Below are 27,768 nucleotides of genomic sequence, written 5' to 3' on the forward strand. Positions count from 1 at the left end.
CACTGAAGTATCTAGCCACTCTTCCCAGCCAGTTGTGTGTGATTCTGCCCTAACTGAATGTTGCCTCAAGGAGGAATTTAGGCTGGGAAAAACTAGGGAGGGGAATGTCATCTAGGAAGCGATAGAAGAGTTAACATCCATACTGGATGCAGAACTTCCATCGAGACTGCGTTTTGTTTTGTTTTGTTTTTGTTTTGTTTTTGTTTTTGTTTTGTTTTGTTTTTCAAGACAGGTTTTCTCTATATAACAGCTCCAGCTGTTCTGGATCTCACTCTGTAGACCAGGCTGGCCTCGAACTCACTAAGATCCACCTGCCTCTGCCTCCTGAGTGTTGGGATTAAAGGCCTGCACCCAGCTTGGCTGCTTTAGGCCACCCACACTCCTGCACATAACCCCTCACCTGTAAGTAAGCCTAATAGACTCACTGGTTCCCCAGATTGACTTTGGCGGAAATGTACCCCCATTTGTCACTGGGACCTTAAGGGAAGTAGCTGTTGCCTTGCCCCTTTTCCCAGAGAAACAGATAGTTAGGAAGGACAAATACTAACATAAAAAACTAACGCCTTTTAAACTACCAGCAATTTAACCTCTATCTCTGTGAAGGGAAATCTTTGGCTTCTCTGTGTAGCTTTGGTGCCTGTCCTGGATCTCGCTCTGTAGACCAGGCTGGCCTGGAACTCACAGAGATCTGCCTGCTTCTGCCTCCCGAGTGCTGGGATTAAAGGTGTGCAATACCACTCCCAGTTTGAAGGGAAATCTTAAGAAAACTCTAGCCTGGAAAAATAGTTCCCATTTTTGAGCAGCAGAAAGGAGACCTGGACTGGAGGTTGGCTTTACCTCGCTGGTACCTTCAGATGGAAAAGGACAAACAGCACCTAGGGAAAAACAGTTGCAGGGCCTGCCAATCCAACTTAGGTTCTTAGCTCAGAGGGAATCAGATACTCAAAATTGATACAACCAGCACTTTAGCTTTATATTTTTCCCTTTCCAAATTTATTTTATATCCCCATGGTGGTTAGCAATAAATCTTCAAATTAAAAGACTTAGTTCATTTATTACAGAACAAATATCTGAGAACACACCGTATCAGACACTGCTGAAGGCCTGACAGTAAATCCAAGACAAACAGTCATGTAGGATACAGATGGTGAGGAATTTACACAGAACACAGTTATTCTGAAAGTTTAAGATGCTATGCAAACAACCAGGGACTTAATTATTGGGAAGAGACCAGATTTGACATTTGCCCTCCCAGTTTACCTGCAGTGGGTTCTTTTTAACTTTGAGTTAATCTAGAGTACACATTGAGGAAAAGGAGGAGCTAGGGAAAATCCTCCTCCCTTCTGAGTCTTGAGAGAAGAGCAAGGGAGAAGACAGCTAGGGAGTGAATGGAAGAGACAGGAAACTGAACCCTAAGAAAGGATACCTGGTGTGTATTAAAACCAGCGAAAGCTTACTGAAGATGATCAAAAATGCCTGCATGTCATGTACTCTCCCAGCATTCTGAAAAAGATGCAAGACAAGGAAGGTAAGCCCAAGTAAGTAAGCCTCACTGTCACCCAAGATTGGGTTGAGCTTTTAGACTCTAAATCCATCCCAACTTTCAGTGCCTTGAAAAGTAGGGTGTTGTTCTTAGTGTAAGGGCAGCAGACTATGCACACAGGCGTAGACCCTGTTACATGAAACAAGTAGACATCAATATTCAAAAAGATTGGGGCCTATATCCAGAGATACACATCTTGTTTTTCATCTGATTCTTGGAATTCAAACTATAAGAAGGGACTGGGGCAGATACTCTGTAAGACACAGTGCAGTGCTCTACACTGCTCATCTCCATTGCTCACAGCAAGACATATAAGCAGGTTTGAGCCTTTCCCAGAAGAGCACTGGCCAGACCTTTAACATACATAACACCTTTTTCTTTCCAATTGGAAAAACCCAGATGTCGGGAAGACCCTTGTAAGTCTCTACACAGGAACCATCCCTTTTGTTGTCTAAGTGTATCCCAGATGCCCAACACTCTCCAGGTCATCTTCAGAGAAGGACTCAAGAAAAAAGGAGAGCTTCTACCCCGAGTCCACCATAGAGTCACATGCACTCACCCACCCCACACAGAAGGTAGTATGAGTGGTGACAAAATCACACCTGACAACCATTCTTTCATGGAATCCCAGGCCTTCCCTGTCACCAGCTTCCCCGAACACTCACTTTATGAGCTTTAACTCCACAGGTTGGGTGACTTTCAGACCTTGGCATCCATTTCTATTTAGATCTCAAACTGGTTCCTAGGCAACCAGTCAGCTCCTCTCCCTCTTACTTCCCCCAGCAGGGCGCCAGCTGACTGTACTAGCAGAGCAAGTCAAACAGAGCTCAATTCAGGACAGATCAGTGCTTCAGGAACTTGGATGAAGGGGGGCCGGGGGCATGGTCTAAGAACAATGCAGAAGGGTCCTGTTCCAGGCAGTTTTGTTTTATACAAGTAGAGGAAAGGAATCAAGTCAGAGTTTTAAGGCTGAATGCAACTGGGCATCATCCCAAACCTTATCTATTTACACGTGATACATCTGAAGCCCTCAGGTTAAATGACCAGCCTCATGGAAGTGCAGCTGCAGCTAGAACTCTGGTGTCTAAACTCCCAAATCAAATCTCTCCTACACCCACTGTGGGAGATCTAAGAGGAACCCCTCAGAGGGATAGTATCTCGATAAATTAGAGCAACTTAAAACTAGGCATATTTGGAAAGTCACAGACCTCTAGTGATGTTAGAGAAAGGAGACTTAAAAGTTGGTTAAATTTGAATAAAAAAAATCCATATGTACAATATAAAAAAGAGAGAGGAGAGAAGAGGACACACATGGCAGTCAGGATCACTGGGCAGGCAGGGCAGGGGGCAGCTGCATGCTGGGGGCAGGTTGCATGGGCTGCCAGCTCTCCTGGGTTTGAAGGATGCGGTACAGCTGTTTGAGCTGAGCAACGATGTTATCTTTGATGTCTGGAGTGGAGATCTGCAGTCGGACACTGCCACTGTCAAAGGACCGGGTGAAATCACCAGAAAACATCTCATAGATCATCCGAGCCACCACTGGAATGACCTGTTCAGGCAAGAGCACATGAGTTTCTGCTGAAGAACGGGTATTTTTAAGTAGCAGGAGAGCCCTGACATTGATGAAGAACCAATGAGTCCCTGAGAAGGCCCCTCCCCACCCAAACATCTAGATACTGGTGAAGGGCTGTATTTTCCCTAGTCAAGGTTCACCCTAGAAATTGGTTAATTCGAGGTAAGAAACCTGAATGCAAGCATCATTCCACATGCGTGACTAGATAGCTACATAGCAAAACTGTGAATCAAGTGACATTCACTGCCTAACTTGGTACCTAACTCCATGCACAACCCTAAGTAGACTTGCTACCAGAACCAAGTAGAACATGGCTACCTCTTACAAACTTGGCCAAAACGTTTTATAATACAAGATGGAAAATGTTACATCTCATAAGGTGTTAGCAAGACCCTAACATCAGCAGGAGGACGAAAGGAAAAGTGTCCATTGAAGTGTCCACCCATGATCAGAATGTGGTATTCTTATCCAGCACAGTCCTGCTGTGCAAAGCGTAAGTCTGCTGCCTCTCTGAGGGCATTAATGCACATGCGCCAGTCCATGCTCCGCCAAGACTCGTCCCAGATGAAGGGCTGAAGCACCAGCACAAAGAGTTGCGGACATCGTCTTATCTCCTCACCTGAACCAAGATGAGCTTCCTCTCCAGGGGTTTCCCATCCGGCCATTCTTCCCCGAAGCATAAGTAGATCTCAAATGGTGGCTGCTTCTCTATCTGTCCTTTCTGGTGGGCAATGAGCTCTGTAGAAGACGGGAAAATACTTCTGGATTGTTCTCTCTCCATGTCAATAAACGTCATCCTTCATGCAGCCCAGTACAGTAGCCACAAGCCACATGGGCTATTGATTTTAAATTAATTAAAATTAAATAACTCTTTAGTCATATCAGTCATATTTGCATGCTCACCAGACATATGTGACCAATGGTTACCAAATTGGACAGGACAAAAATACAACTTTTCTGTCATTTCAGAAGGTTCTACTGGACACTGAGGATATAGACTTGGGGTTCAAGCCACATTGTAAGTTGGTATCTCAATACTTTTCCTAAACTTGCCTCCTTAAATTAACCACTCAAATATTTCCGGAAAGAAGAGTGTGAGTTTTGCGGACCATGATGAACAAGGTGAACCTTCTGGAGTGAAAGATAACATTTGGGGGGAGGTAGCTGCAGGACTATTTCCTCTGTCCCTGAGGGAGCCAGGGGATGGAGGTACCAGCAGAACTGTTTCCTCTGTCCCTGAAGGATCCATAACCAACCTCAAAACACCTTCCATGAAGACAGCCTTGGAGCGCAGCTCCCTTTGTGACTGTCTGAGTCCCCGTCCTGGCTTAGAGCCAGGGCTCTCTTCTCCCTTGATGTTTTGCTATGCCAGGAAAGCTTAGGAGGGGAGGAAGGAGGAGAAGGCAGAAGGAGAAAAATGTCCAGGGGGCATCTCCCAGTATCAATCTTCTAAAAACAGACTCACCACTCAGGAATGTTTCCAGACAAAACAACTTGACCTTCTTCTGCCTCTCAATCAGGTTAGGAGCAGCAAGCGAAGGGGCGCATGGCCCGGACCAGTACACTTTGCACTGGCACAGCCGGATGGCGTAAATGGCGTGTCCGCTGACCTCCAGGATCAGTCCCCTGTCCATGACATCCAACAGCTTACTGGTGAACAGCTTCTGCTTCTCATTAGTGATATGCTCTGGACCTGGGAACTTGACCTGCTCCAGGCTGACGGGACCAAAGAGCTCCTCCTGGTCAGGCATGGGGCCCAGGTCCCCATAGAAGAGCCGGCAGCCCTGAGGGTTGCTCACTGTCATGGTTTGCCCATACTCCTTCCCACGGTACTGAAACTTGATGTCCAAGTCAGTCACTACAAGGTGAGAGATGACAGTGAGTCCTGTTGCTCTGCTTTGTCTGTCCGTCCCTAACTCATGTGAGTCCACCAAGATCAAGCCATCTTTCAACCAGCTCTCAGGAAGGCCATTGCCATAGTTATCCTTCCTGCAATAAAGGGAGATGTCAACATACCCCAGGATGGCCTCACAAAAGGATGCCTTGCAGCAGGGCTTAAGGCCCTGCTGTACTCGGCTCAGTCGCCACACCCTCAGGGCTATAAACTAATTCTAAACACTGATGGTCCTGGTATCTTAGGTCACACCAAATTAAAGATACATTGGCAACACTTGAGGGGGAATGGGTAGCTACTGGCCACATGTATCTACTGAGCACATGTGTAATTAATGTGACCAAGGATCTGACATCAATTAATTAATAATTACACACAGCTAGTGGCTACTGTATTGTGTAGCATAGAAACTGGTATTTGTTGAATGGATGGAGAATGATCATACCAACCATATTTCCAGAGACTAGGCAACACCAGGTTGTTTACATATCACTTTTTTCTGAGACAGGGTCTCATGTAACCCAAACTAGACTTGAACTCACTGTATAGCAAAGAATGGCCTTGAACTCCTGATCCTTCTGCCTGTAGATCCTGAATGCCAGGCTTACAGGTGTATGCCACCTTACCTGGTTTTATTTAGTGCTGGAAATTAAAACCATAAGCAAGCACTCTACCAACTGAGCTACACCCTTAGTCTGCATCTCACTTTTTAAATAACTGGAGAAACAAGAAAAAATACCAAGCCATCCTTCTGAAAATCATGCATGTTAGTACACACCCTGAACCTCTTCTACATGCCATACAAGGAGGCTTACTGAGAAGTACATTTTCACTCAGCAAGTCTCCACTGACCCCAACAAGCCTCATCAAAGCTACTCAGTCTCTTAGAGATGATTCCAGGTTCATGCCCCATCATGCAGAGTGTGAAAGATGACAGAGTAGTGAGGTTGATTCTTCATCAAGATAAATGTGTACCTAATTAAGAGAGTCCCTAAAGTCCCTCAAAGTCAAGAACCTTGGGTGAACAAATCCATAGCCTAGTACTTCCCTGTTTTATAGCAGACCTTGTCACTAAAGCCCCAAGTCAGAACAACAGTAATCAACCTGAAGCTCTTACCAATCAGAATATCTACACAGGCAAGGAGGGACGTGCTAGCACTTCCTTACTTCCCTGGTAACTCATTTGGCAGCCCACACAGAAAGCACACAGTTTGTGCACAGCAAAAAAACGAAGACAGAAGAGGTCTAGAGGTCTGGAGGTGTGACTCAGCAGCATGGTGCTTGTCTAGCATGCAAGAAGCTCTAGTCTGATTCCTTGAACTTCAGGAAAAGAACAGAGAAGGAAGAGGGAGACAAGAGAGGAAAGACAGAGATGAAGCCCCAGCAATAAAAAGCAGGCTCGCTTACTGGGGAGAGAGCTGATCCACAGCTCTGGAGAACTGTAGAAGGGCTGAATGGGTGCCTGGGGCACTTCCATCTCCAGAGGCTCTGTTTTGGTCCACACTGATTCAGGGCTGCAGTTGCCCACACTGCAATTGCCCACGCTGGCTGGTGCCATGGGAGAACCTAGAACAGAAGAAGTGAATGAGCACACAGAGGCACGATATCACCTGGTCTGAAGATTAGAGAACAGGCAAGGTCAGTAATCAGGAGTCACTGAGCCATAACTTGGTATGATCTCTCAGCCTAGCACAGAGCTCATGACTCATGACTCAGTGGCCATCACAGCTCCTGCTTCCTAGTCATTTTATTTCTCCCATAAACTCATGGCTCTTTATTTGCTAAAGATCAGATGGAGACATGGGAGCTTTCTCTGGAAACTAAATTGGAAAGGCATAACTGAAAGATGATCTGCTGCTTAATCTGTACACAGTGACTTGATGTCTTCATAAAGGGAGCACTGCACAGTGTATACATGATAACTCAATGTCTTCATAAGGTGGGGGGGCACTGCACAGTGTGTTCATGGTGACTCAATGTCTTCATAAGAGGAGCACTGCACAGTGTGTTCATGGTGACTCAATGTCTTCATAAGGGGGCACTGCACAGTGTGTTCATGGTGACTTGATGTCTTCATAAGAGGAGCACTGCACAGTGTGTTCATGGTGACTCAATGTCTTCATAAGGTGGGGGGAGCACTGCACAGTGTGTTCATGGTGACTCAACGTCTTCATAAGGGGAGCACTGCACAGTGTGTACACGGTGACTTGATGTATCATAAGGGAAGTGCCACTGACTCAGCCAACTGGCTTCAAGTGAGTGTCAATGTACAGTCAGTGTACAACACACTGTTCTAGTAAAACAAATGCATTTTACAGTCATAAACTGTCTTAAAAGAGGGCTGGCAGGTTAGTTCAGTGGGTAAAAATCACTGGCTGCCAAGCCTGACAACCTGAGTTCAGTCCCCAGACCTAAGTGACTCCTGCAAGCAGCCTCTGACCTCCGTGTGTGTGTGTGTGTGTGTGTGTGTGTGTGTGTGTCCACACACAGTAAATATAAAATGCAATAGAATGTTAAAATGTCTGGAAGTGGGGGCTGGATAGATGGCTAAGTGGTTAAGAACACTGACTGCTCTTCCAGAAGATATGGATTAAATTCCTAGCACCCAAATGGCAGCTCACAACTGTCTGTAACTCCAGTTCCAGGGGATCTAACACCCTCTTCTGGCCTCCACAAGCACTACTAGGTCCACGTGTGCTACACAAGCATGCCATCAAAACACCGACACACATAAAATTTAAAAATAAAAATAAATTTTTGAAAAAATGCCTGGAAAGTATCAATACTTGAGAACCTAGCTAGATTTGTCTATATCAGTGAATGAGCTAGAAAGGCTCGTGGAGAATGCAAGGAAAGCCTTTCAATTGATTATCTTCTTATACTGTTATAAATTTTAAAAGCACAGAAAAGTGTTATTCATTCAACCAAGTCCAATTACAGCTTTTAAAGAAAGAGAATGAAAAGCCTAGTCCTTGACAGGCTCGATGGTGCACATCTGTGGTCCCAGCTCCAGGAGGCTGCCACAGAAGGGGCACTTGTTCCAACCCACGCTGAACCACCTCTAAAAACAAAAGGAAAGGAAACCCCAGCTCCACTTCCTGCTGCCATCAGTGTTGGCTTGTCCAAGGCCCACAGGCTCCATCTGGGCCTCATCTCTTAGGTCTTCCTGTACCCCAGCAGGTCTGAAATCAGGGGCCGATGTTCTTTGACCCTTTGTGTTAAATACAAAATCATCTTACATTTCTGTTCTTAATGTATATTCTACAATTTTCCCAAAAAGATTCAAGGTGGCCTCCAACATGAGGAAATGCAGAATTAACATCAAATAAGAAGTCAGGACACCGGAAATAGGTTACAGCCTTTCAAGGGATGGAAGCAGAATTAGTGTGTTAAGAGTCTGGGAAAGGGCCCCACATTTCCAACTCTTTTAAACTGGTTGTTTGTTTTGATTTTCTTTCTCTCTTCTTAAAGATAGGCTCTCACTAGACCAGGCTAGACTCGAATCTGTAGTGATCCTCCTGTCTCTGCTACAGGGGTTACAGGCGTTTGCGACCACACTCACCTCAGATAGATGTTCAACTCTTCGAACTTCACTACGTGAGAAAGCAGCATGTGGTAATGCTGTCTGGATCTCCATGGATTTTTTTTTCTTTTTAGAGATTTATTTTCATTATTTTTTAATTGTGTGTATGTGTGTGGGCACATGAATACAGGTCTCCAAGGAGGCCAGAGATACCAAATCCCCTAGAACCAGATAATTGTGAGCCACCTGAAATGGAGTCTGTCAGGACATGTTCTTAACCACAGAAACATCTCTCAAGCTCCCAAGAAAGTTTTCTTTATCCATCACTTGCTTGCAAAGGTCTAAAAGGCAGTTAGGAGTGGAAGCACACCCCTTTAGGCCCAGCACTGGGAGGCACAAGCAGGTGGATCTATGAGTTACAGACCATCCTGGTCTACATGGCAAGTTTAGGCCAGTCAGGGAGCTACATAGCATCCCATCTCAAAAAAAAAAAAAAAAAGGAAGGGGAGGGAGCAGGATAAGCAGGATAAGGAAGGACTGTGCACAAATGCTGCTATTTCCTGGCTCTAGGTGCAGAGCTAGAATAAGCCACCCCCAAACCCGAAGGTGGCATCTTGGTTTACTGAATTTTCTAGATGGTAAAAGTTATCTCATCTGACCCACAGCATGCAGATAGAGTAAGATGGCCAGTCTTTCAGCTCGCATCTCCATGGGCAGATGTGGTAAGGATGCTTCAGGAGGGTAATCCAGAGCATGCTGGGGATCCTCGGAAGAGCATCAACAGACTCAGAACCTGCTGCCACGCAGCAGTTCCAACCTCTCCACCCTCTTTCCTGGAGAGCTGAATTCAAAAGTCCACACGAAAGGGTGTTACTACAGATCTGCCATGAGGCTGTTTGGCAGGACTCAGAAAGGCCTACTTTTCCTTTCTCTTTTCTCTCTCTCTCTCTCTCTCTCTCTCTCTCTCTCTCTCTCTCTCTCTCTCTCTGTCTCTCTCTGTCTCTCTCTCTGTCTCTCTCTGTCTCTCTCTGTCTCTCTCTTCTCTCTCTCTCTCTCTCTCTCTCTCTCTCTCTCTCTCTCTCTCTTTCTCTCTCTCTCTCTCTCTACTGGCCTAAGCCTGGGCATACTCTCCCTAACACTCCCGGCTTTCTTACTCTTTCCTTGAAGTCCCTCATCCTCCACCATGTGGCTGTTTGTCCACCATGTGGCTGTTTGTCCACCATGTGGCTGTTTGTCCACCATGTGCCTGACCACCACTTTGCCATTGCTAAAACGGCCAGCTCAATTCAAACAGCATGGCTTCCTCTCGTCCTCTTCTCCATCTTCCTGCTCCTGGCAGCTGTCAAGATTTACAGCTTGCCTGTCCAGGAAGTTTTCTTTTAAATGCTAATAAAATTGTCAAAAAGCTTTCAAAATCAAAAACCCATAAGAGAAGATTCTTATAGATAAACCCACTGGAGCCAAGTGCCATCAGCTAAAGTTTTCCATGACACACTTCAACAGAGCGGATTCTGTTAAGGACGTAACTCAGAATTCACGAAGGGAAAACTACTGAGACTTTAACTACAATTCATAAACGGGATACATCACTTACCCTGAAGTAAACTTCCCAAATTTATCATTCACGGGGAATGAATTATGCCTCTTTATTTCCTTGAATTGAACGTTCTCTAGAACCTACTTGTCTGCATTGGAATAACTGAGGCATCAGAGGTCTCCCACCTGTGACTCCTGCTTACTAACACCCCAGCAGTCTGGCCAGTGGGGCTTGCCACTGCCCTCCCCGACCCCAGCAATGGTGGCTAATAGGTCAGCAATCCCAAGGCCAAAGCCAGTTACATGCTCCTCACCCCTGAGCACCACCAGCCACCCCACTCACCATTGATGTTCAGGAAGGGGAAGGTGTCTTGGATGGGGACGTGGTGCTGTGACTGATCAAGCTCATCCTCCTCATCATCTTCATCCACATCATTATCTTTCTCATCCCAAGGAGCAGACCCTGTGGAGCCTACCCATGACACATGAGCCCACAGAAGGACAGTTTATTTCACTGCCATCTCAACAGCCGATCCACCACCCAGGCTAGAGACACCTCAGGCTCAGTATGCACCCACAAGCCCTGGCTAGTTCTAATTCCTTCTACAGAGTCTGTTCTTATCTTGCCTTAGAAATCTCTATACATGGGGGCTGGAGAGATGGCTCCAGAGGTTAAAAGCACAATCTGTTCTTCCAGAGGTCCTAAGTTCAATTCCCAGCAACTACATGGTGGCTTAGAACCATCTATAATGAGATCTGATGCCTTCTTCTGGTGTGTAGGCATGCTTGCAGATAGAACACTGTATACATAATAAATAAATAAATAATTTTTTTAAAAAGAAATTACTATAGCTACACAGTAGCTTTCTACACATTAGCACCCCTTTAAGGGCTCCAGAATACTCACTTTTCATCTTTGTGAGCCACATATGAGGGAAGCACAAACCCTGCATCATGCCTGGGCCTCCCTGGATGACAAGGCTAAATGTCTGGTTCTTCGTATTCATTATGCATTGCGGACTGGGTGGCATGCTCTCAGCAAAGGTACTCTACAAACTAAACTACCATTCACCCAGCGTCTATAGAGAACACAATAACTTTTACAGACCCTTTGAAAGACACAGAGTGATGAGAGTTCACATCTAGAAATAGAAGAAACGGGCTCAAATGCCCAATAACTCTCAAGTCCAACAGCAGTAGAGGCAAGTTTGGAATGCAAGCCCTCTAGCTCTTACTCCTTCACCCCTACCCTCACACCCAGAGAGGCTGTCCTTCCTGTAGAACTGTACCCCATCTTCTTGAAGCATTCATTTTGTAACCTCTTACACCATCTGCTCTCTGAACTCTTCCTAGGGAAAGGCCTGATCTCAACCTGTCTCTTTAAGAGCCCAACCCTGAGTCTGTCCAAGCCTTGTACCTCACTCACCTGGGTTAATGACAGAGCCCTGGGGCTGGGGGATGTCACACACTTGGTAGATCTTCACAGGATTCATGGGCACTTCCTTGGTGCCATCATACATCAAGTTGAACTCCCTGCTTTTGTTGAGAGCACAGCGGAGCTGAGCCTTCCATTTAGCCGGGTCAGGGTCGTCCACACCTTCCTGGTACTTTCCAGTCTCCACAGCCCAAGCCTGAGGAACAAGACGGTGTGAGTGCTGACCACTATGAAGAACCACTGTCAAGCATGTGTGCACTCCTTTCACGTGTGCACACATGCACACACACTTGCACATACATCTGAGTGCTCTACAATCCTAACATCAGTTTAGAGATTGCAGCGGATAGTACTGACCTTAGGACCAGCCAAGGCAGGCCACAGGGAAATCAAGCTGTATGCAAACACAGCTGTGAAAGGAGCCTTAGCACCAGCATGCTGAATCTGAAGTCTGGGGCAACAGTGTACAGCAGGGCTTCAAGCAGCCTTTTTCTCCTCTTCTACCCTCTTCTTCCTTCTTTTTCTCCTCCATCCCCCATCTTTTTTTTTTTTTTGAGGTTTTGTTTAAGATTTAATTTTTAATCATGTCTATTTGGCACATGGGTGTGTTCATGTATGTGCTGGTACCATCTGATCCCAGAAGAGATGGCAGGATCCCCTGGAGCTGGAGTTACAGGCTGTTGTGAGGTGCCCCACATGGAACTGAACCTAGGTACTCTACAGAGCAGGATGCTCTCCTCACCACTGAGCCTGTCTCTTTTTTAAAAGACAAGCTCTCACTCTGTAGCCCCATGCTGGTCTCAGCTCCAAGTCCTCCCTCCTGAGCCTCCACAGTGATGGACGTGAAGTGTGCTCCACCTCACCATTCTCTTAAAACAGGAACATCTTACACACAATAAGTACGACAAAGGCAATGGCAAATGACATAAAGACTCTCAGGAGCCAGGTATGGTGCTGTTTGCCTGTAACTCCAGCACTTAGGAGGCCAAAACAGGAAGGTAGTGAGTGAGTTCAAGGCCAGCCTGGACTACACAGTGAGGCCTTGTTTCAATAAAACCAAAGTCCTTCAGGAAGCATGCTCCGGAGTTCAGCCTGCCCCCACCTCTACCTGAAGGCCTCAAGCTTTAACAAATTTACACACATCTCTTCCTGGTTCTTCAAACTCCCTCTTCATTGGAAACTTCATGCAGTGGCCTGGTGGCATGGCCTAAAAACCACTTTGAAGCTTCCTCTCTCATAGTACCGATGCAGATAAGAGGAAGGGATCATCTGCCCAGTGAGAAGAGGAAAACCAAAGCCACTGAGGAACAAACCCAGCCCCTCAGGAGCGTCCCACTCAAAGGCTGCTCACTATCCCATGGGCCATGTGCCCTCTAACCACTAAGCTTTCTTCATCTCTCTCTAATGTGGAAGGAGGAGACCTCATTAGAGCATGAGAAAAACACACTAACCTTTTCTCATTTTTAATTTTTGTTACGTTTAATTTATTTAGTGTATATAGGTGGGAATTGGTTCTCTCCTTCCATGTGGGTCTTGGTGATCAAACTCAGGTCATGAGGCGTAGTGACACGTGCCTTTACCCTCTGAGCCATCTCGCCAGCCCTTCCTGGACCTTTTCAAGTTGACAGGACAGATTACTTGTCCAAACTCTTGCCACAAAGGACTTTTTTTTTCTTCTTTTTGATTTTCTGAGACAGGCTCTCACTATATGGCTCAGGCTGGCCTCAGAAACTCTTGCCTTAGCCTCTAAGGTACTGGGATTATAGACATGCACCACCACGCCAGGCACAGACTTTTTCCTTAAGCTGAAACTGAACATTTGCACCCTCTTTAGAGATCTCTGATCTTCTTCAATCCCACCCTGCAGAGCAGTGGGGTCCAGGGTTCATCAAGGTCCTCTTCCTCTTCCGACTCAGGCTCGCTTCCTCTAGACACCTTCTCTGATTTGGCTTCCTCTGCGTGCTTTGCAGTACAGGATGAACAATACCAGCAAAGCTGAGCTGCCCTGTGTGGCACAGCCGCACCAGAGAGGCTAAGGCTGGCTCCGTCTATCTAACTACCCCCACAGGGAGTCTCACTTCCACTGTCCCTAGTATCTGAGACGCACACCTGCCATTACCTGGTGCGCCCGCCTTCCGCCTCCCCTGTGTCCCGCAGTTTGTCTTTACCCTCTGTATTCACACTGGCGCCGACTCCACCCAGCTGACTCCATCCGGATTCTGGAAGAAGTCTGTACATTTCAGTGATTCTCGTAAACTCTGCTCCTTCACAGCACAGCTAGACTATGTCCCTGCCTAGCCCCAGTTCCTGCTCACACCTAGCCATCTCCTCATCAAACCCCCGCTGACAATGCAGAGGGCTATACCCTTTACAAGCACATCTTCAGCATCAAGAAGGGAGGGCCATGAAGCACCACGTGGGCAAATGCTGTGATATATAAACTTACTTGTTCAAACCCCGGGTCACAGCGAAGGCCCTCTTTGTCTTCCTAAATGGCTATTATCTCTACATTTTTATAGTATAGATACTTTACAAATATCCTCCCATACTTTACTTGATTTTCATGACAATTCTAAGAAGCAGACAGACTGGCTCCACCCTAGCTTACCAAAGGGAAAACTGGAGCCCAAAGTGGTTGTGTGCTTTGTTCAAGACCTCCCATAAGGTTGGTAGTTATAGTAGTTGAGGCTGGACAGCCCAGCTCCCACTCAGAATCAGAAGGAGGCAAAGGAAACAAAGACAGAGACACGGGTTCAAATCCTGAAGCTACCATTGATTGGCTGTATGATGAGGGGATGTTTCACAGCCCCACTCACAGCTTCTACACCTACAGCATGTGGTGGAAGAAAGACTTCCCTTGCATGGTCATCATGAGAATTAGGGGACATAAGGAATACAGGCACCTATTCGGTGCCTCATCTTTGTATCTCACCAAAAGTTCATCAGAGCAAGCAATCTGTGACAGTATCCTCTCTCTTCTGACTGCTCAGGATGCTCCGTAAGCATTCTACAGACAGACACACCAACGCAAAGCTTCCTTATGCCCTCATGTGCGGGATTGCAGGATCAGCCTCTTCTTGTGACCAACCATACACTTCAACAGCAAACTGGACTGAGAGCAAGGCTTCAAGGGATGCCATTGGGGCCCGGGCAAGCCTGTCCCTTCCTCAGGGTCAGCTCTACCAGTAATGGGCACTGGTCTACAGATATTTTCCTCAACAATTTCATAATCTTCGTATCTATATTAAGATGTATCATTTACACACTTTCAAAATACTCTCAAGCCCATCTTCTCTCTGCCTCTCCCCTCTACACCTGACATAGGTGGGAAATACCATCATCAAGAGCCCTGGACCTGCCTTCTCTGCCTTTTCCTGGTCCCACAGTCAGGACTGGATCACAGCTCAGCTTCTAGCTTATGAGCACGGAAGAAAGGACAAGCTCACCTCACATCTTGAGCTGCAGGAACTAAAGCTGCTCCTGAGATGGAAGGGAGAAGTTGGTCTAGAGTGGAGAGGGAGCTCCTAGAATTGCAACCCCAATGAAACCTTTCCATAACCGCTGCCCACCTACTTCTGTCTCAAGTCAAGTTTTGGTTTCACTTAAACTTAGTAAAGTACTATGTGACTTAATCTCATCTTCAGTTAACTACAATGGGGATCATAGAAGAATTACTCCTATTTAAGAAAACGTAATTAGGGCTTGGGATGTAGCTCGGTGGTAATATGTATGCTTTGCATGTACAAAGCCCTGGGCTTGATCCTTAGGAATGAAAAAGAAAAACAATGAGAGGAGTGGAGAGAGAAGGGGAGGGTAATGGGGAGGAGAGAAGAAAGGGGAAAGGAGGAAGGAAGAGATTTAAAGAATAAAAACCTGAGGCTGGAGAGATGGCTCAGCAGTTAAGAGTATGCACTGCTCTTGCAGAAGACCTAAGTTTAGTTCCCAGAACCCACATCAGACATCTCACAATCATGTGTGACTCTAGCTTCCGGGAATCCAGCACTTCTGACCATGAAGGGCACCTGCACTCACATGTACATACCCACACACAGACAGTACCCCATATACATAATTAAAAATAAAAATAAATCTTTAAAAAGGAATAAAAATTTAAGTCATGCACCTTTAATTTTTAAGCAGAGGTTATTAGCAGGACACATTATTTAAGATTAAAAGAATAGCTTCCTGAGTGAAGGCCTCTGAATTTTCTTATGGCTATGTACAAGCCCACTGATGACCAAAACTCTGCCTTTATCAAGTCAGCCATTCATAGGCCCAAGTACCTTTCTTCATGACAAAAGCCCTGGGTGAGTTGGTGGACGATCTTAGTTCTTTTAGAGAAGCCACATCCTATGTTCTCTGGGAGTTGAGCCTCCAACACACCACACCAGACACACACACACACACACACACACACACACACACACACACACACACACACCCTCTCCCAGATCCACTAGGATATGAACTGAGTATCTTCCAACAATGGGAATGTAAAAGATTTCAGCCTCATAGACACATTGAGCATTTCGTTGTATACATCCCACTGTGCCAGAACACAGAAAGCAAACAGACCCAGAATAACATTCAACTCAGATGGCAGAAGGAAGTTCATTACCTTAAAAATGGTGTTTTCTTCCTCTTGTTGGGGGCTGTGCCGTGTGGCATGCTTCCAGGGGATCTGGAAGCGTTTGGAATCTCTATGTAGCCAGATGAGACCAGGGTAGAGGCCACTGTCCACCTGGGCCACCAGCCAGGGCTTTAGCCGGACTCTTCGAGGGTGGAGAGCCATGATCTAGGAGTAGGGAGGATGGGAGAATGGGGTTAACCACTGGGAACTTTCCCAGCCACTGCTCCCATGTGCTGCGGCTACAGTTTCACTAGATTACAGCAAAGAAATTAAATATGGCAATAACCTGTGCCAGAGAGAGGAAAAGAAACGAGGTAAAAGGGCTCTTTTGATTCTTATTGCAAAGCCGTTTATACTTCATGCTCCAGCCATATCAGACTTATCATGCGAGCAGATCACATTTCTTCTGTTTAAGTCCTTGAGCAGAGTAATGAAAAGGTGATGTCACTTGTGCTGGAGCAGAGCTTCCTGGGGGGTGGGGGTGGGGGGGATTCTGCAAAGGAGAGGCGATTGCTCTTTTCAACCTCACCTCGGGAGAGGGAAGTCAAGTTTTGGAAACAGAAAGCATATGGGCCAGAAGCTAAACACATCGTCGTCATCTTTCCAAGAAGACAATGGAAAATGAGTGAGATGGTTCCTTGAGAGAAGCAGGTGAGGGGCGGGCCGGTTCCAAAGTCCTCGCTTACACGGGTGAGCAGGCAGGCAGCCTGTGTGCGGAATCGGAAGAGCTGGGCCCAGACAGCCTTCCGAAATTCCCTTGGCTCCCAGCAAAAGGAGTCCCAGCTGGTCTCCAGCGCCTGAGGTACAGCTTGGGGACACTTCCCCAAGGTGAGCCTGGTAAAGCCCTAAGAATCCCTACAACAACCAAACCCCATTGTCACAGCCAGGCTGGCCTCACACTTGGGTCTGTTTATCTCCCCACAGAGGCTGGAGGAAGCCTACTGGTTCCAGGCGCCAGGCTGGGTAAAGTCTGCGATTGATTCTCCCAGAAACATGGACGCTGCAGATAACATTCTACAGCAGCCAGCACTCACAGCCCGAAACAAAGGCCTGTGGACCCGGTGCCAGAGGGGAAAGTCACTCGCTAGAAGACTGTCTGCTGGTGGTGTGACACTGGATCAGGCGTGTTCAAAGTAGTATGGCCACAGACTCTTCCAGTGTTTTAGTGTCCTTGTTTTGTTTTTACTTAAGATAGAAATGGACACCTGGAAAAAGTAAGTCATTCCACAAATATTTGTTCACGAACGGCCCTGTGCCAAGCACTGTGTTACTAAACATCGCTCAGTGTTCTCAGCCCATGTCCTTCCTTCTTGAAGAAATCTATACTGGAACCGTAAACCCCATGATGGCCTGCAAATACTGCCTTCTCCAGAAACCTCCTATCAGGGTCATGGTCCTGGAGCAAGCCAGTTGAGCCGGCTGAAGACTGCCTTTAGAAAAGCCTAGCCATGGGTGAACCCCTAACACCACTTCTTTCCCTGACCAGGTTCCCCCCAAATATGAGGAACTCAACCCAACTCAATTTCTGGCACTTTAAGAGCAAGGTAGGACCTGAGCCTTCTGACCCAATTACCAAGTCCTGCAACTGAAACCTTCCCCTTGGGAGTACAGCTTGCTGGGGCAGTTGAGCAGGGCATAGAGCCTTCTAGAGTTCTTGCTCTTGACCCTGGTTTGGGATGCTTCACAGGGTATCACATGGAGCCATTAAACCAGAGAGCACGTGAACACCCAGTGAAAAGGGAGATCAAGGCCAGACTGGATTACATGAGACCCTGCCTCAAAAAGAATATCCATACCCCAACGGCAAGTGCCACCTTCTCCTCTCAGGTCCCATTCCTTGTAGAAGAGGATGAGGCAAGGACCGGAGAGTCAGAACAAGGAGGGGACAGCAGACCTATTAACCTAGCACTGCAGCCTGATAAGTTCTGACTCCTCTGGTTTGTCACACACGCAAAATCCACCTCTTGTCTGACCACGTACCTAAAGGGCTTATGATAGTTGATTCATAGCCGTCAAGGAAGAAAAAAAAAAAAAAAAAAAAAAAAACGAAGGCAACCGGCCCATGACAGCAATCTGTACTAACAAGGCAAGAAGAAGAGCCACCCCTAGACACTGGTGACTAAGATCTGCACCTGGAGCCGGGTGGTGGTGGCGCACGCCTTTAATCCCAGCACTCGGGAGGCAGAGGCAGGCGGATCTCTGTGAGTTCGAGGCCAGCCTGGGCTACCAAGTGAGTTCCAGGAAAAGGCGCAAATCTACACAGAGAAACCCTGTCTCGAAAAACCAAAAAAAAAAAAAAAAAAAAAAAAAAAAGATCTGCACCTGGATCTCCATGTTCTCCCCAGAGCAGACCACACAAGTGTGGCTCCTCAGCTGCCCTTCTCTGCAAGCCTCTATGCCTTCTAAAAGTCATCCCAGAGATCCTCGTCTGCCTTCTGAGATTAAGACAGGTATGGGGAAGGTAAAAACAGCCAAGATGTCAGAGAGGAAGAGACTGTGAAGGCCACAGCCAGGACGGTCTCTCCACTCTGTAACACACACGGACAGGAATCAGGGAAGATACTGCGACACACCACGACAGATGCAATGTATGGAATATATGCAATGCCCAGCACTTTGTACACTTCTCTATATGGTTTTTATATACATTATGGACATTATGTTTCAATTCCCAATTATTTTAAAGCTGCAGCCGCATTTTTCTATGCCACGGGACAATGGCATGTCTCAGGAAGAATGGCAGCACCATCTTCCACATCAACAAGGCTTTATGGTGTCACCTGTGGATCACCCTCAGGATCCTAGAAGTGGTGTCGGCCCCATTTGACAGCTGAGTTAACTGAAGCACGGGGATGTTAAGTGGCCCCTTCCTTACCTCTGGGTTGCACCAAACCCTGCCATTGTGTGCTGCACTCTAAGCACACACACACACACACACACACACACACACACACACACACACACCTTCTTCTACACGTAAGAGGTCAAATCTAAACCAACAAGGAATTAAGGACACCCAGTCTTAAATACACCTGTATCACACACCCTTCTAAACCTTCATGTCACCGAGCCTGAACCGGGCCATCTCCAGCTGCCACAGGAAAATGAAAGTCCTGTCCCCTGAGCGGTAGGAACCATCCCAGTGACAAAGCCACCACCACCTTCTCACTGTGAGCAGAGAGGCAGGGGCACTTTCAGGCTCCCTGGGGCACTAAGTGTCCCCACATTGCCTGTTCCAAGAGTAGATCCTTTATAAGAAACGTTCCACCACCTCTGCAGCACCTGCTGGGTCAGTTTCTGGGACCACAGACCTCAAGCTGGAAGGCTGTCACAGTTTGAGCTAGTTTTCAAAGGCGGCTGTCGGGGCTGTCCTAGCGTCCCATTCTTCCTGGTGGGAACGGAAATGCCAGCTCCATGGATTTTAGCCATGCCTGGGAGTAAAATCTGAGCGTCTGGTCACATCCTCACATCCCTCCTCCCTGCGGGTTTGGAGTTGGTGGATGACAGGGCCTAGTTGGAAGTCACTGTGCTGTCAGAGTGACACACAGCTCTAACGAGAAACTTCACCAATCCCTGCCCAAGCGCCTTCGCCCTCTCCCTTCCCTAGCTTCCATCTTGATACCCACCAAGAGAACAAGGAAGGCTGGTGACCACTTCACCACCAAGCGGGCTCCTGCGAAGCGCTGCAGCCCAGGCCTCCCTTCCAGGCAAGTCTGAGAAGCTTTCCCTGCGACGCCTCCAGCCCCTTTCAGGCCAAGAGGGCCTCGCCCGCAGAGCTGCCACGCCTGGCGCCACCCTCCCCAGCACCTAGCTTGGCTGCCTGGAACTCCACGGACGTCTCCCAGCGTGAAGGCCGGACTGTACTAAGACACTTGGAAAAAGGAAAACAAATCCGCCAAAGCCCTGGGTCATCCTTATCTCAGTTTCCCCTAAACCGTCACTAGGACCCAGGGCCTCAGGGCCTGGGAAGTCCCCGCTGGGACAGAGGAGCCAGCCACTGAACAAGCTAGTTAAAACCGGAGGGGCTGGGGTGGGGGATGCCTTCACTTCATTCAAGGCAGAACAGGCGGGGCAGAGAACGAGCTCTTTCCGTGGGAGGGAACAGTGTCCAGTCGGTGTGAGATCAGGAGGGACCCGGTGCCGCCCTAAAGCTACATGGGGAAGGGTGCCCAGGACCCAGGCTGGTGCGGGACACGAAACAGTCCCCAAACCAGCTCCCCCGCCCACATCAACTCCAGTGGGCCCGGCCCCACCCGTCAGGTGCCTCTCCTCCCTCCCAGTGGCCTGCCGACGCCAGCGTCCCTACCTGGCCTCAGTCGGTGTCCAGGAGCAGGTGCACAGGAGTTTACGCCGCCGCGGCACAGAAGTTCCCCGGACCGATAGGCGCGCCTGGGAACCGCCGGCTCCTCAGCGGCCCGCACAGGCCCGCACCTGCCCACCTAGGTGCCGGGAGCTCAGCGTCTAGCCCAGGTTGCCCCGGCCCCTGAGCCCTCTGGCCACACCCTCCAGGTGTGGCCACATCCCCCGGAGATCAGGATTGGTGCCTTGCAAGAAATCTGATACTCTGCGTTCTTGGGCCGCCCCGCCTTGCCTGTTCGTCACCCAACGCCCCTGCCACCGACCGAGGGAGCGGTGCCTGCGTGGGCCTCGCCCTGCGGGTGTCTGATGGTCCTGGGGACCCGGGAGGTTAGGAGGTCACGTGGAAATAGGAGGGCGTCACCCCTCCCGTAGTGACCCTGCACAAGTGAGGGTTTTGAGACTGGGCCCCACAGGTAGCTCAGGGACCTGCCGTAAGTGGAGTCGGCTTTGAGAAGCTACGCCAGCACCTGTCAATGAGGCCTCCAGGACTGTCCGTGTGACCCCGGGTTCCACCTTATGTTCTCAACTATTCAAAGAACACTGCAATTTCTGCTTTTCCGTTCTCCGTGAAGCGCTAGTTGAAAGCACAGACCCTGGAGCCAGCTGTGGGGTCCAAACTCCCAACTTCATCAGGCACTGGAGACTGGGGAAAGTTTTCTCAACTGTCTGGGCTTCTGTTTCTTTTTTTGTGGATTGAGATTTCTAAAGGTGCCCGCCTCGTGGATGATGTGGGCACTCGATAAGTGTCTAAAGCACTTAGCACTCTCAGTTATTATTGACGTGAGGGTAGAATATCCCATAGTGCCTTGCAGAGTACGGTGTCTTTGCCGTCACCTGGAATTCAAGTCCTAGATGCCTGAAGAGTGTCACCCACCTTCCCCATTCATAAATCACCCATGGAAGCAGTGTCAAATCCAGTGAGGCAAATCTCTCACCCCCAAATACCTCTGTCACAAGGAGATGGAACATGGGCAAGGCTCCTAGACGGGAGGTTGGGGCATAGCTCCTTGTAGAGTGTTTCTCTAGTATGTCAAGACCCTGGGTGAGAACCTCTTCTACACCACCAAAAGAATAACAGTAACGAATGACTCCACCACTCAAGAGACTGAGGCAAGAAGACTGAGACTTCAAACGAGCGGGATACGTCATATTGTGAAGATTAGTGCTGTCATCTGAACACCAGAGGGCAGGCCTCTGGGCACATGTGTGGGGGATTGTGTAGATTAAGTTTAGCCTCTGAGAATGTCTGTGAGGGATTGCCTTGATTAGACTTATTGATATGGGAAGACCCATCTTAACTGTGAGCAGGACTATTCCCTGAGCAGGAGTTTCTGGACTGTACAAAATGGAGAAGCTAAGCCTAGCTTTAGCATGTGTGCATTCAATGCTCTGTGCTCCTGACTAAGGATGCTTCAAGCTCCCGGACCTTGAAATCCCAGTAGCAACAGGCTGTATGCACTCCTGAATGGAGCCAGAATAAAACTTTTCCCCCTTAAGTTGATTTTCCTGGTTATTTTATCACAACAATGGGAAGGAAAATAAAACAGCGAGTTGGAAGCCAGCCTGGGGTCCATAGTGAGACCCTGTTTCAAAAAATAAAGTAAGGTGATGAGGGAGAAACTGTGGAGTAGGGATGTGAGGAGTTGAGTGTGGGGCCCTGTAACCATATGCTCTGGCCCCCAGGATCAGAGTGCAGCTTTATTTGGTTGCATAAAGATGTGATAGAGTCAAAATGAGGTCATTGGGTTGGCCCTAATCCAATATGACTGCTGTCATTATAAAAGGAAGAGAGTTGAACACAGACAGCATAGAATGAGTATGATTCAGAGATAAAGGAGAAGATGGCCACTGAAAGTTAGAGGTAGAGACCTGGAATCACTTTCTTCCTACAGTCCTTGGCTCAAAGACACCACAGCATTGCCCTTCCAAACTCCTGAATGACAAGACAATAAGCCACCCGGCTATCATATCTATTCTGGTAAACGTAGTAAATTAATATACGTTGGTTGGAGAGCCCTAGATTGGTGATAAACTTAGTTTTCTCCCAGTTCCAACTCAGCTCAGGTTGTCACCAGTGCAAAGGCCTGGGAAGGCATGGAGGCCCTGAGGCATGACTCAGCCAGCCTCCGTTTCAATCACTGCCAGTGGCCACTCTTCCCTCTGCTCATCAGTCCAACCCACTCTCTATGACTGATGCTCAGGAAAGCTCAGGTCTTCCCTGTGGAGAGAAGGGGAGGCTGGCCTTTGAGACCAAGCAATGCTTTTTAAAGTGAGTGTGCAGAAGAAGACTACCCAAGGCATGTCACCCGAGAGAAGCCAGGAGCTGATGTATGGCACTCACTCTTGCCCTGGCTGAAACTCCCAGGACTAAAGTGATGCCTGAGAGTCTTCTTTAGAAGTATTTTGAAGTGTTGGGGGTTGGGTATGGCATATGTTTGTAATCCCAGTGTTTGGGAAGTTGAGGCAGGAGGTTGGTGAATTTGAAGGCCAGCCTTAGGCACATAGTAAGGTTGAGTCTAGCCCCAAAAACAAGACACATATTTTACAGTGAGGAAAATTTAAGATGGAAGAGTCCAGATTCTCTAGTCCAAAGGCTGGGGACATAACATACTGGTAAAGTATTGCCCGGCATATACAAAGCTCTGGGTTCTACCCCTAACACCACAAAAGTAAATAAATTCTCTAGTTTAGGGGTGAGATTGGCTTAGAATGTTTGTTTGGTCCACACTGTGTTCTCAGTGCAGGAAAGTTTCACATAAGCCCTGGAGTTCACACTGTGGACAGACACCAGCCAGCATTTCTAGCTGGCCAGAGCTGCCCATGCAGAGGGAAATCTGTGTATCAGGGTTAGGACAGGATACCCTAGAGCAGTGATTCTCAACCTTCCTAGTGCTGTGACTCTAACACAGTTCCTCATGCTGTGATGACCCCCCAACTATAAAATTATTTCATTGCTATTTCATAGCTGTTACTTTGCTACTGTTATCAATTGTAATGTAAATATCTGATATGCACAATATCTGATATGTGGTCCAAAGGGGTCGCGACCCACAAGTTGAGAACCATTGCCCTATTGGTTCACTTGCTTAATTATATGAAATTGTGTGTTAAAGTTTGGAGTTCAAGATCCCCCCCTCCTCTTCCTAGATGAGGCTTCAGAAAGGCCAATTGGTTTTCTCAAAGTTGTTCAGCCAAGGAGCAGCAAGGTCAGGCCTAAAACTCAGACCTGGGTGCTTTCTACTTGGACCTTGCTCAGCACCCCAGCCAGGCCTTATTCCGACGAGTGCTGCACCAGCTAACTACTAAACCACAAATCACACATGGGTGGAGGCACAATCATTAACATAGTGCATGACACAAAACTCCAGCTCTCTTTTCACTCTCCTGAAGAATCGACAGGAGGAGGAAGCCAGGACGGCTACTAGGAAGAAACCCTGGCTTTGATGATAGAAAATCTGCTTGAGATGAGCCTCATCTGTGTGGGCCAGGGACAGAGTATCTCGTGAGCTCCTCCAAGGTCTTGCAGGAATGGATGCTATGTCCTCCCAGGAGGTTCCGTCACCTCCGGTGTGGTTGGGCCTGACCTGCTCCTGTCATTTTGCCCTGTGTAGCTGCTCAGGTGGGGTGGTGCTGACTCACCTGTGAGTCTGAGTTTCAAGCAGCAGTCAATGCTGCAGCTCAAAGATCCGGGGAAGTCCCTCCTCTCTCCTGCCCCTGTCACCTCTCAGCTTGTGGGAAGGAGTTTCCCTTGCTGCTGGAGACGTCAACCTCTATTAATATAGTGCCTGTGACAATAAAGCAATGAGAGCCAACCTTCCCTTTCTTCTTGGCAGAGCAAAGGGTGAAGTAAAACTGGGACCCCAGCCAGAAGCTTGTGCAAGGGAGGCCTGCACCCCACAGGAGTCAGGGACAGTAGCTGCTCTCCCAGGCTGTCTTCAGTGGAGTGGCTTGCTGAAGACTGCGTGAGGACACCCACCTAAGCAATCCAGCTCTGCACTCTCATAACAGACAGGCCCCAGTGAGTCTTCTAGAAGGCATTCCATAGCCCATGAGGTTGTGCCCAAATCCTTTTTTGGCCCTGGCCACCTCTGCCTCCAACCAGGTGTTTCAAGGTCTCAGGAGTACTTATTTACCTCAAAGCCCCACCCAACAGTGATGCACATGACTTGTCTCTCTTATCACCCCTTCCTCTGCCCTCTGACCCCTGTGCACAGCATCCTAGAATTCTCAAGATGGCAGGGAGCTGCAGCACAAACAAACGCACAAGCAAACCTCACCTTCTGCCTCGGACCATGAACAGACTTTGGTTCAGGCTCTAGGAGGCCTCCCCACTAAGGTGCCCAGTTACTCATTTCTAACTGTCTCTAGCCTTGAGTTAAGCACAACTCTGACAACTGCTGAGAAGAGAAAGAGAAGCATCTTTCTTCCTGGACAGGAAGAGCTGGGGGGAAAGAAGACTAAGTGGGTCCCCCAGAAGCTAGTCAGCTCACCCTGGGACTCTCCAACCATCCACCTCCCCGCCCTGCGAAGCTGAGATTCCATTTCCCAATCACCCTAATGTGAGGGGTTTCCATCTACAGCGACCAGACACTGTGAGTGTGAGGGTTTCTGTGTCCACAAGGACAGGGCAGTGGCCTGACTTGGGGTTAATGGTCAACAGGAAACACCTACCCCATCACCAGATGCTGGTAGATAAGAAAGCGCCCTGCAAGTGGCCAGTGGCTGAGGCAGAGACACCTCCACTCTCGTCAGCTGTTCTCTGTTTTGCTGTGCGAGCCATTACACAGCCACTCACCAGGCCTTTTCCAAAGACAGCCAGATGGGAACTCTAGCCGGCCATCCTGGCATAGGACTGGACTTAAGTGTGAGCTGAATAACTCAAGGCCGTTCACTGACTGTAGAAAAATGAGGTGTGTGTGGACACCAACTTTTGGGGGGGGGGTGAAGTAGAACAAGAAGCTGGACTGCTGTCCAGTTGAGTAGCCAGACATGTTTCTTTCTTCTTGTTCCCTGGACCTCCACAATACAATGACAACGAGGACTAGAGACACATAAATATTAACCCACTGGGTGAGGGCAGAGCAACAAGCACGAGAGAGGAGCTAGGAATAGAGGAAAAGGCTATTCTTGTGGCGCAGTTGGCTGAATACTTGCCCAACATGCTTCAGGTCCTGGGTTTGATCCTCAGCACTGCTAACACCAGGTGTGGTGGGCCACTCTTATAACGCCAGCTTTCATGGTCATGGCGTGGAGGCAGGAGGATCAGAATGTCAAAGTCATTCTCACACGCATAGTTCAAGGCCCGCCTGGGATACATGATGTCCTGTCTCTTGGGGGGAAAAAAGAAAAGAAAAGCCAGAACAAAACAATCAAACACAGCGGCTGGGACACGCCTCAGTGGGTAAATCATTGCCATACAAGCATGAAGGCCTGAGTTCAAATCCCCAGAGTACACGTAAAGCCCAACAAGGTCGTGTTCCTCAGGCGAAGTGAGACAGAAGAATCTGTGGGAACTCGTGGGCTGGCATATGCAGTAGTGGACACCAAGAGATTTCAAACTAAGTGGAAGGCAAGGGCTGGCACCTGAAATTGTTCTCTGACTACACACACACACACACACACACACACACACACACACACACACCATGGCATATACCTGCCAATATTCACTCATATAAATGTACACACACACACACACACACAGAGAGATTTAAACACTAACAACAACAACAACAACAAAAATAGAACAGGGAATGATGTCAACCAAATATTAGGTTACAAGCTATTACTTCAGCAAGAACAGAGAAGAGGCTGCTCGGGTCACAAACCTTTCAGTACTATTGAACACCGATACACAGAACACTTAACACACACACAAATGTGTGTGCCTGACTGTATGCATGTGTGTCACGTGTGTGCAGAAGTTCATGGAAGTCAGAGAGGCTTTGGATCCCCTGAAACTGGAGTTACAGATGTGTAACTGCTGCTGTGTGGGTGCTGGGAGCCAAACTCCTGTCCTGTGCAAGAGCAGTAAGTGCTCTTAACCACTGAGCCATCTCTCCAGCCCCAAGATTCATGTGTTTTTATTTTACGTGTGTTAGTGTTTGGACTGCCTACACATATTTATGGGCACCACATGCATTCCTGGTGCCCGAGGAAGTCAGAAGAGGGCGTCAGATCCCCTAGAACTAGAGTTACAGACAGTTGTGAGCTGCCATATGGGTGCTGGGAATCTAACTTGGGTCCTCTGCAAGAAGAAAAGCGCTCTTAACTGCTGAGCCATTTCTCCATCCCCCAACAAAATGCTTAAAATTGCTTTTTTAGGGAAGAAGAAAGAGAACTTCTGTTTCCTTTGCTGAACATGTGTTCTGTGGTTACATTTCAGAGTTAGCACAGAGACCCTCAGAAAAATGAAGTGTGCTCAGATGTGCCTCAGCTTCCCTTCCCCGTGTCTCCTAATTGTATCTGCCTCAGTTTACTCTCCTCATAAGGAGAGCACTGGCTGTCTCTTGGGGATGACAAAAGAATCAAATGGAATAACTGGAGCACGATAGTGCTCAGTGAATGTGACTTGTGACTGCTACTGTTCCCCATCCACACTGCCATCTTTAGGCCACGACAAGCACAGCTCCAGGCTCTAGTCTTCATCCAATAAAAACCTGAGAAATCTCAAAACATGAGTCTGCACATAGATGCTCGGGAGAGAGTACGGGGTACCTGGTTTCCGTAGATTAGATCAGGAATTGGCCTAAGCATGAATTTCAGAGCCCAGTGAATATTTCTGAAGGACAGAAATGGAGAAGGATAACTGAAAAGTTTTGGACCAAGTAGTAGCCCCACCCTTCACCCCTCCACCTTGGAGCTTTCTCTTAATTTGGTCCACTTTCCAGCCTTCTGAGAAGCAACCTCAAGGTTCCCTGGAAAAGGCAAAGATGGTGCCTGCAGGGTTTCCCACTCTTTTGGAATAGCCACAGAGAGCCCTCCAGACTCCTGTCCACACAAATTCCCCCACATTGGTGAAAGCTTTAGTATAATAGCGCTCAAGGAGTCATTTGATTTAGTTCCTGCCCATAGACACCCACAACCCAGACCCTACCTGTTTCTACAGCCTACATCTCAGCTTTGTCCAAGTGCAGGTCCCAAAGTCCACAGGACACAGGAGCTCACTGGTGATGTCCTAGAACTCCGGCTGGGTGAACCCTTCTGAGCTACAGAGCTTCAGACCTCTCACAGATGGACCAGTCCAGAGCCCTGGGTTCACTTCACATGACATAT

At 48.0% G+C, this 27,768-nt stretch overlaps 1 protein-coding gene across 3 annotated transcripts; it reads right to left on the minus strand.

The window, feature by feature from the left end:
- Positions 1-1,034: 1,034 nt before the first annotated feature.
- Irf6 (interferon regulatory factor 6) lies at positions 1,035-27,705 on the minus strand. 3 transcript variants are annotated; one of them, XM_037211121.1, is made up of 8 exons: positions 27,590-27,705; positions 16,123-16,299; positions 11,496-11,700; positions 10,413-10,541; positions 6,418-6,576; positions 4,582-4,974; positions 3,736-3,854; positions 1,035-3,092 (listed from the first exon to the last, which is right to left on the minus strand). In XM_037211121.1, exons 2-8 carry the CDS (start codon positions 16,294-16,296, stop codon positions 2,868-2,870), a joined length of 1,404 nt encoding a protein of 467 aa, XP_037067016.1. In that variant the 5' UTR covers positions 16,297-16,299; positions 27,590-27,705; the 3' UTR covers positions 1,035-2,867. The 3 variants fall into 3 exon arrangements, with proteins under 3 accessions (XP_037067016.1, XP_028738651.1, XP_028738652.1); XM_028882818.2 differs by lacking the exon at positions 27,590-27,705 and adding an exon at positions 20,441-20,624; XM_028882819.2 differs by lacking the exon at positions 27,590-27,705 and adding an exon at positions 19,761-19,921.
- Positions 27,706-27,768: the final 63 nt, after the last annotated feature.

The sequence above is a fragment of the Peromyscus leucopus genome, chromosome 15 (genome assembly GCF_004664715.2).
Source record: "Peromyscus leucopus breed LL Stock chromosome 15, UCI_PerLeu_2.1, whole genome shotgun sequence".
Classification (NCBI taxonomy): Eukaryota; Metazoa; Chordata; class Mammalia; order Rodentia; family Cricetidae; genus Peromyscus; species Peromyscus leucopus.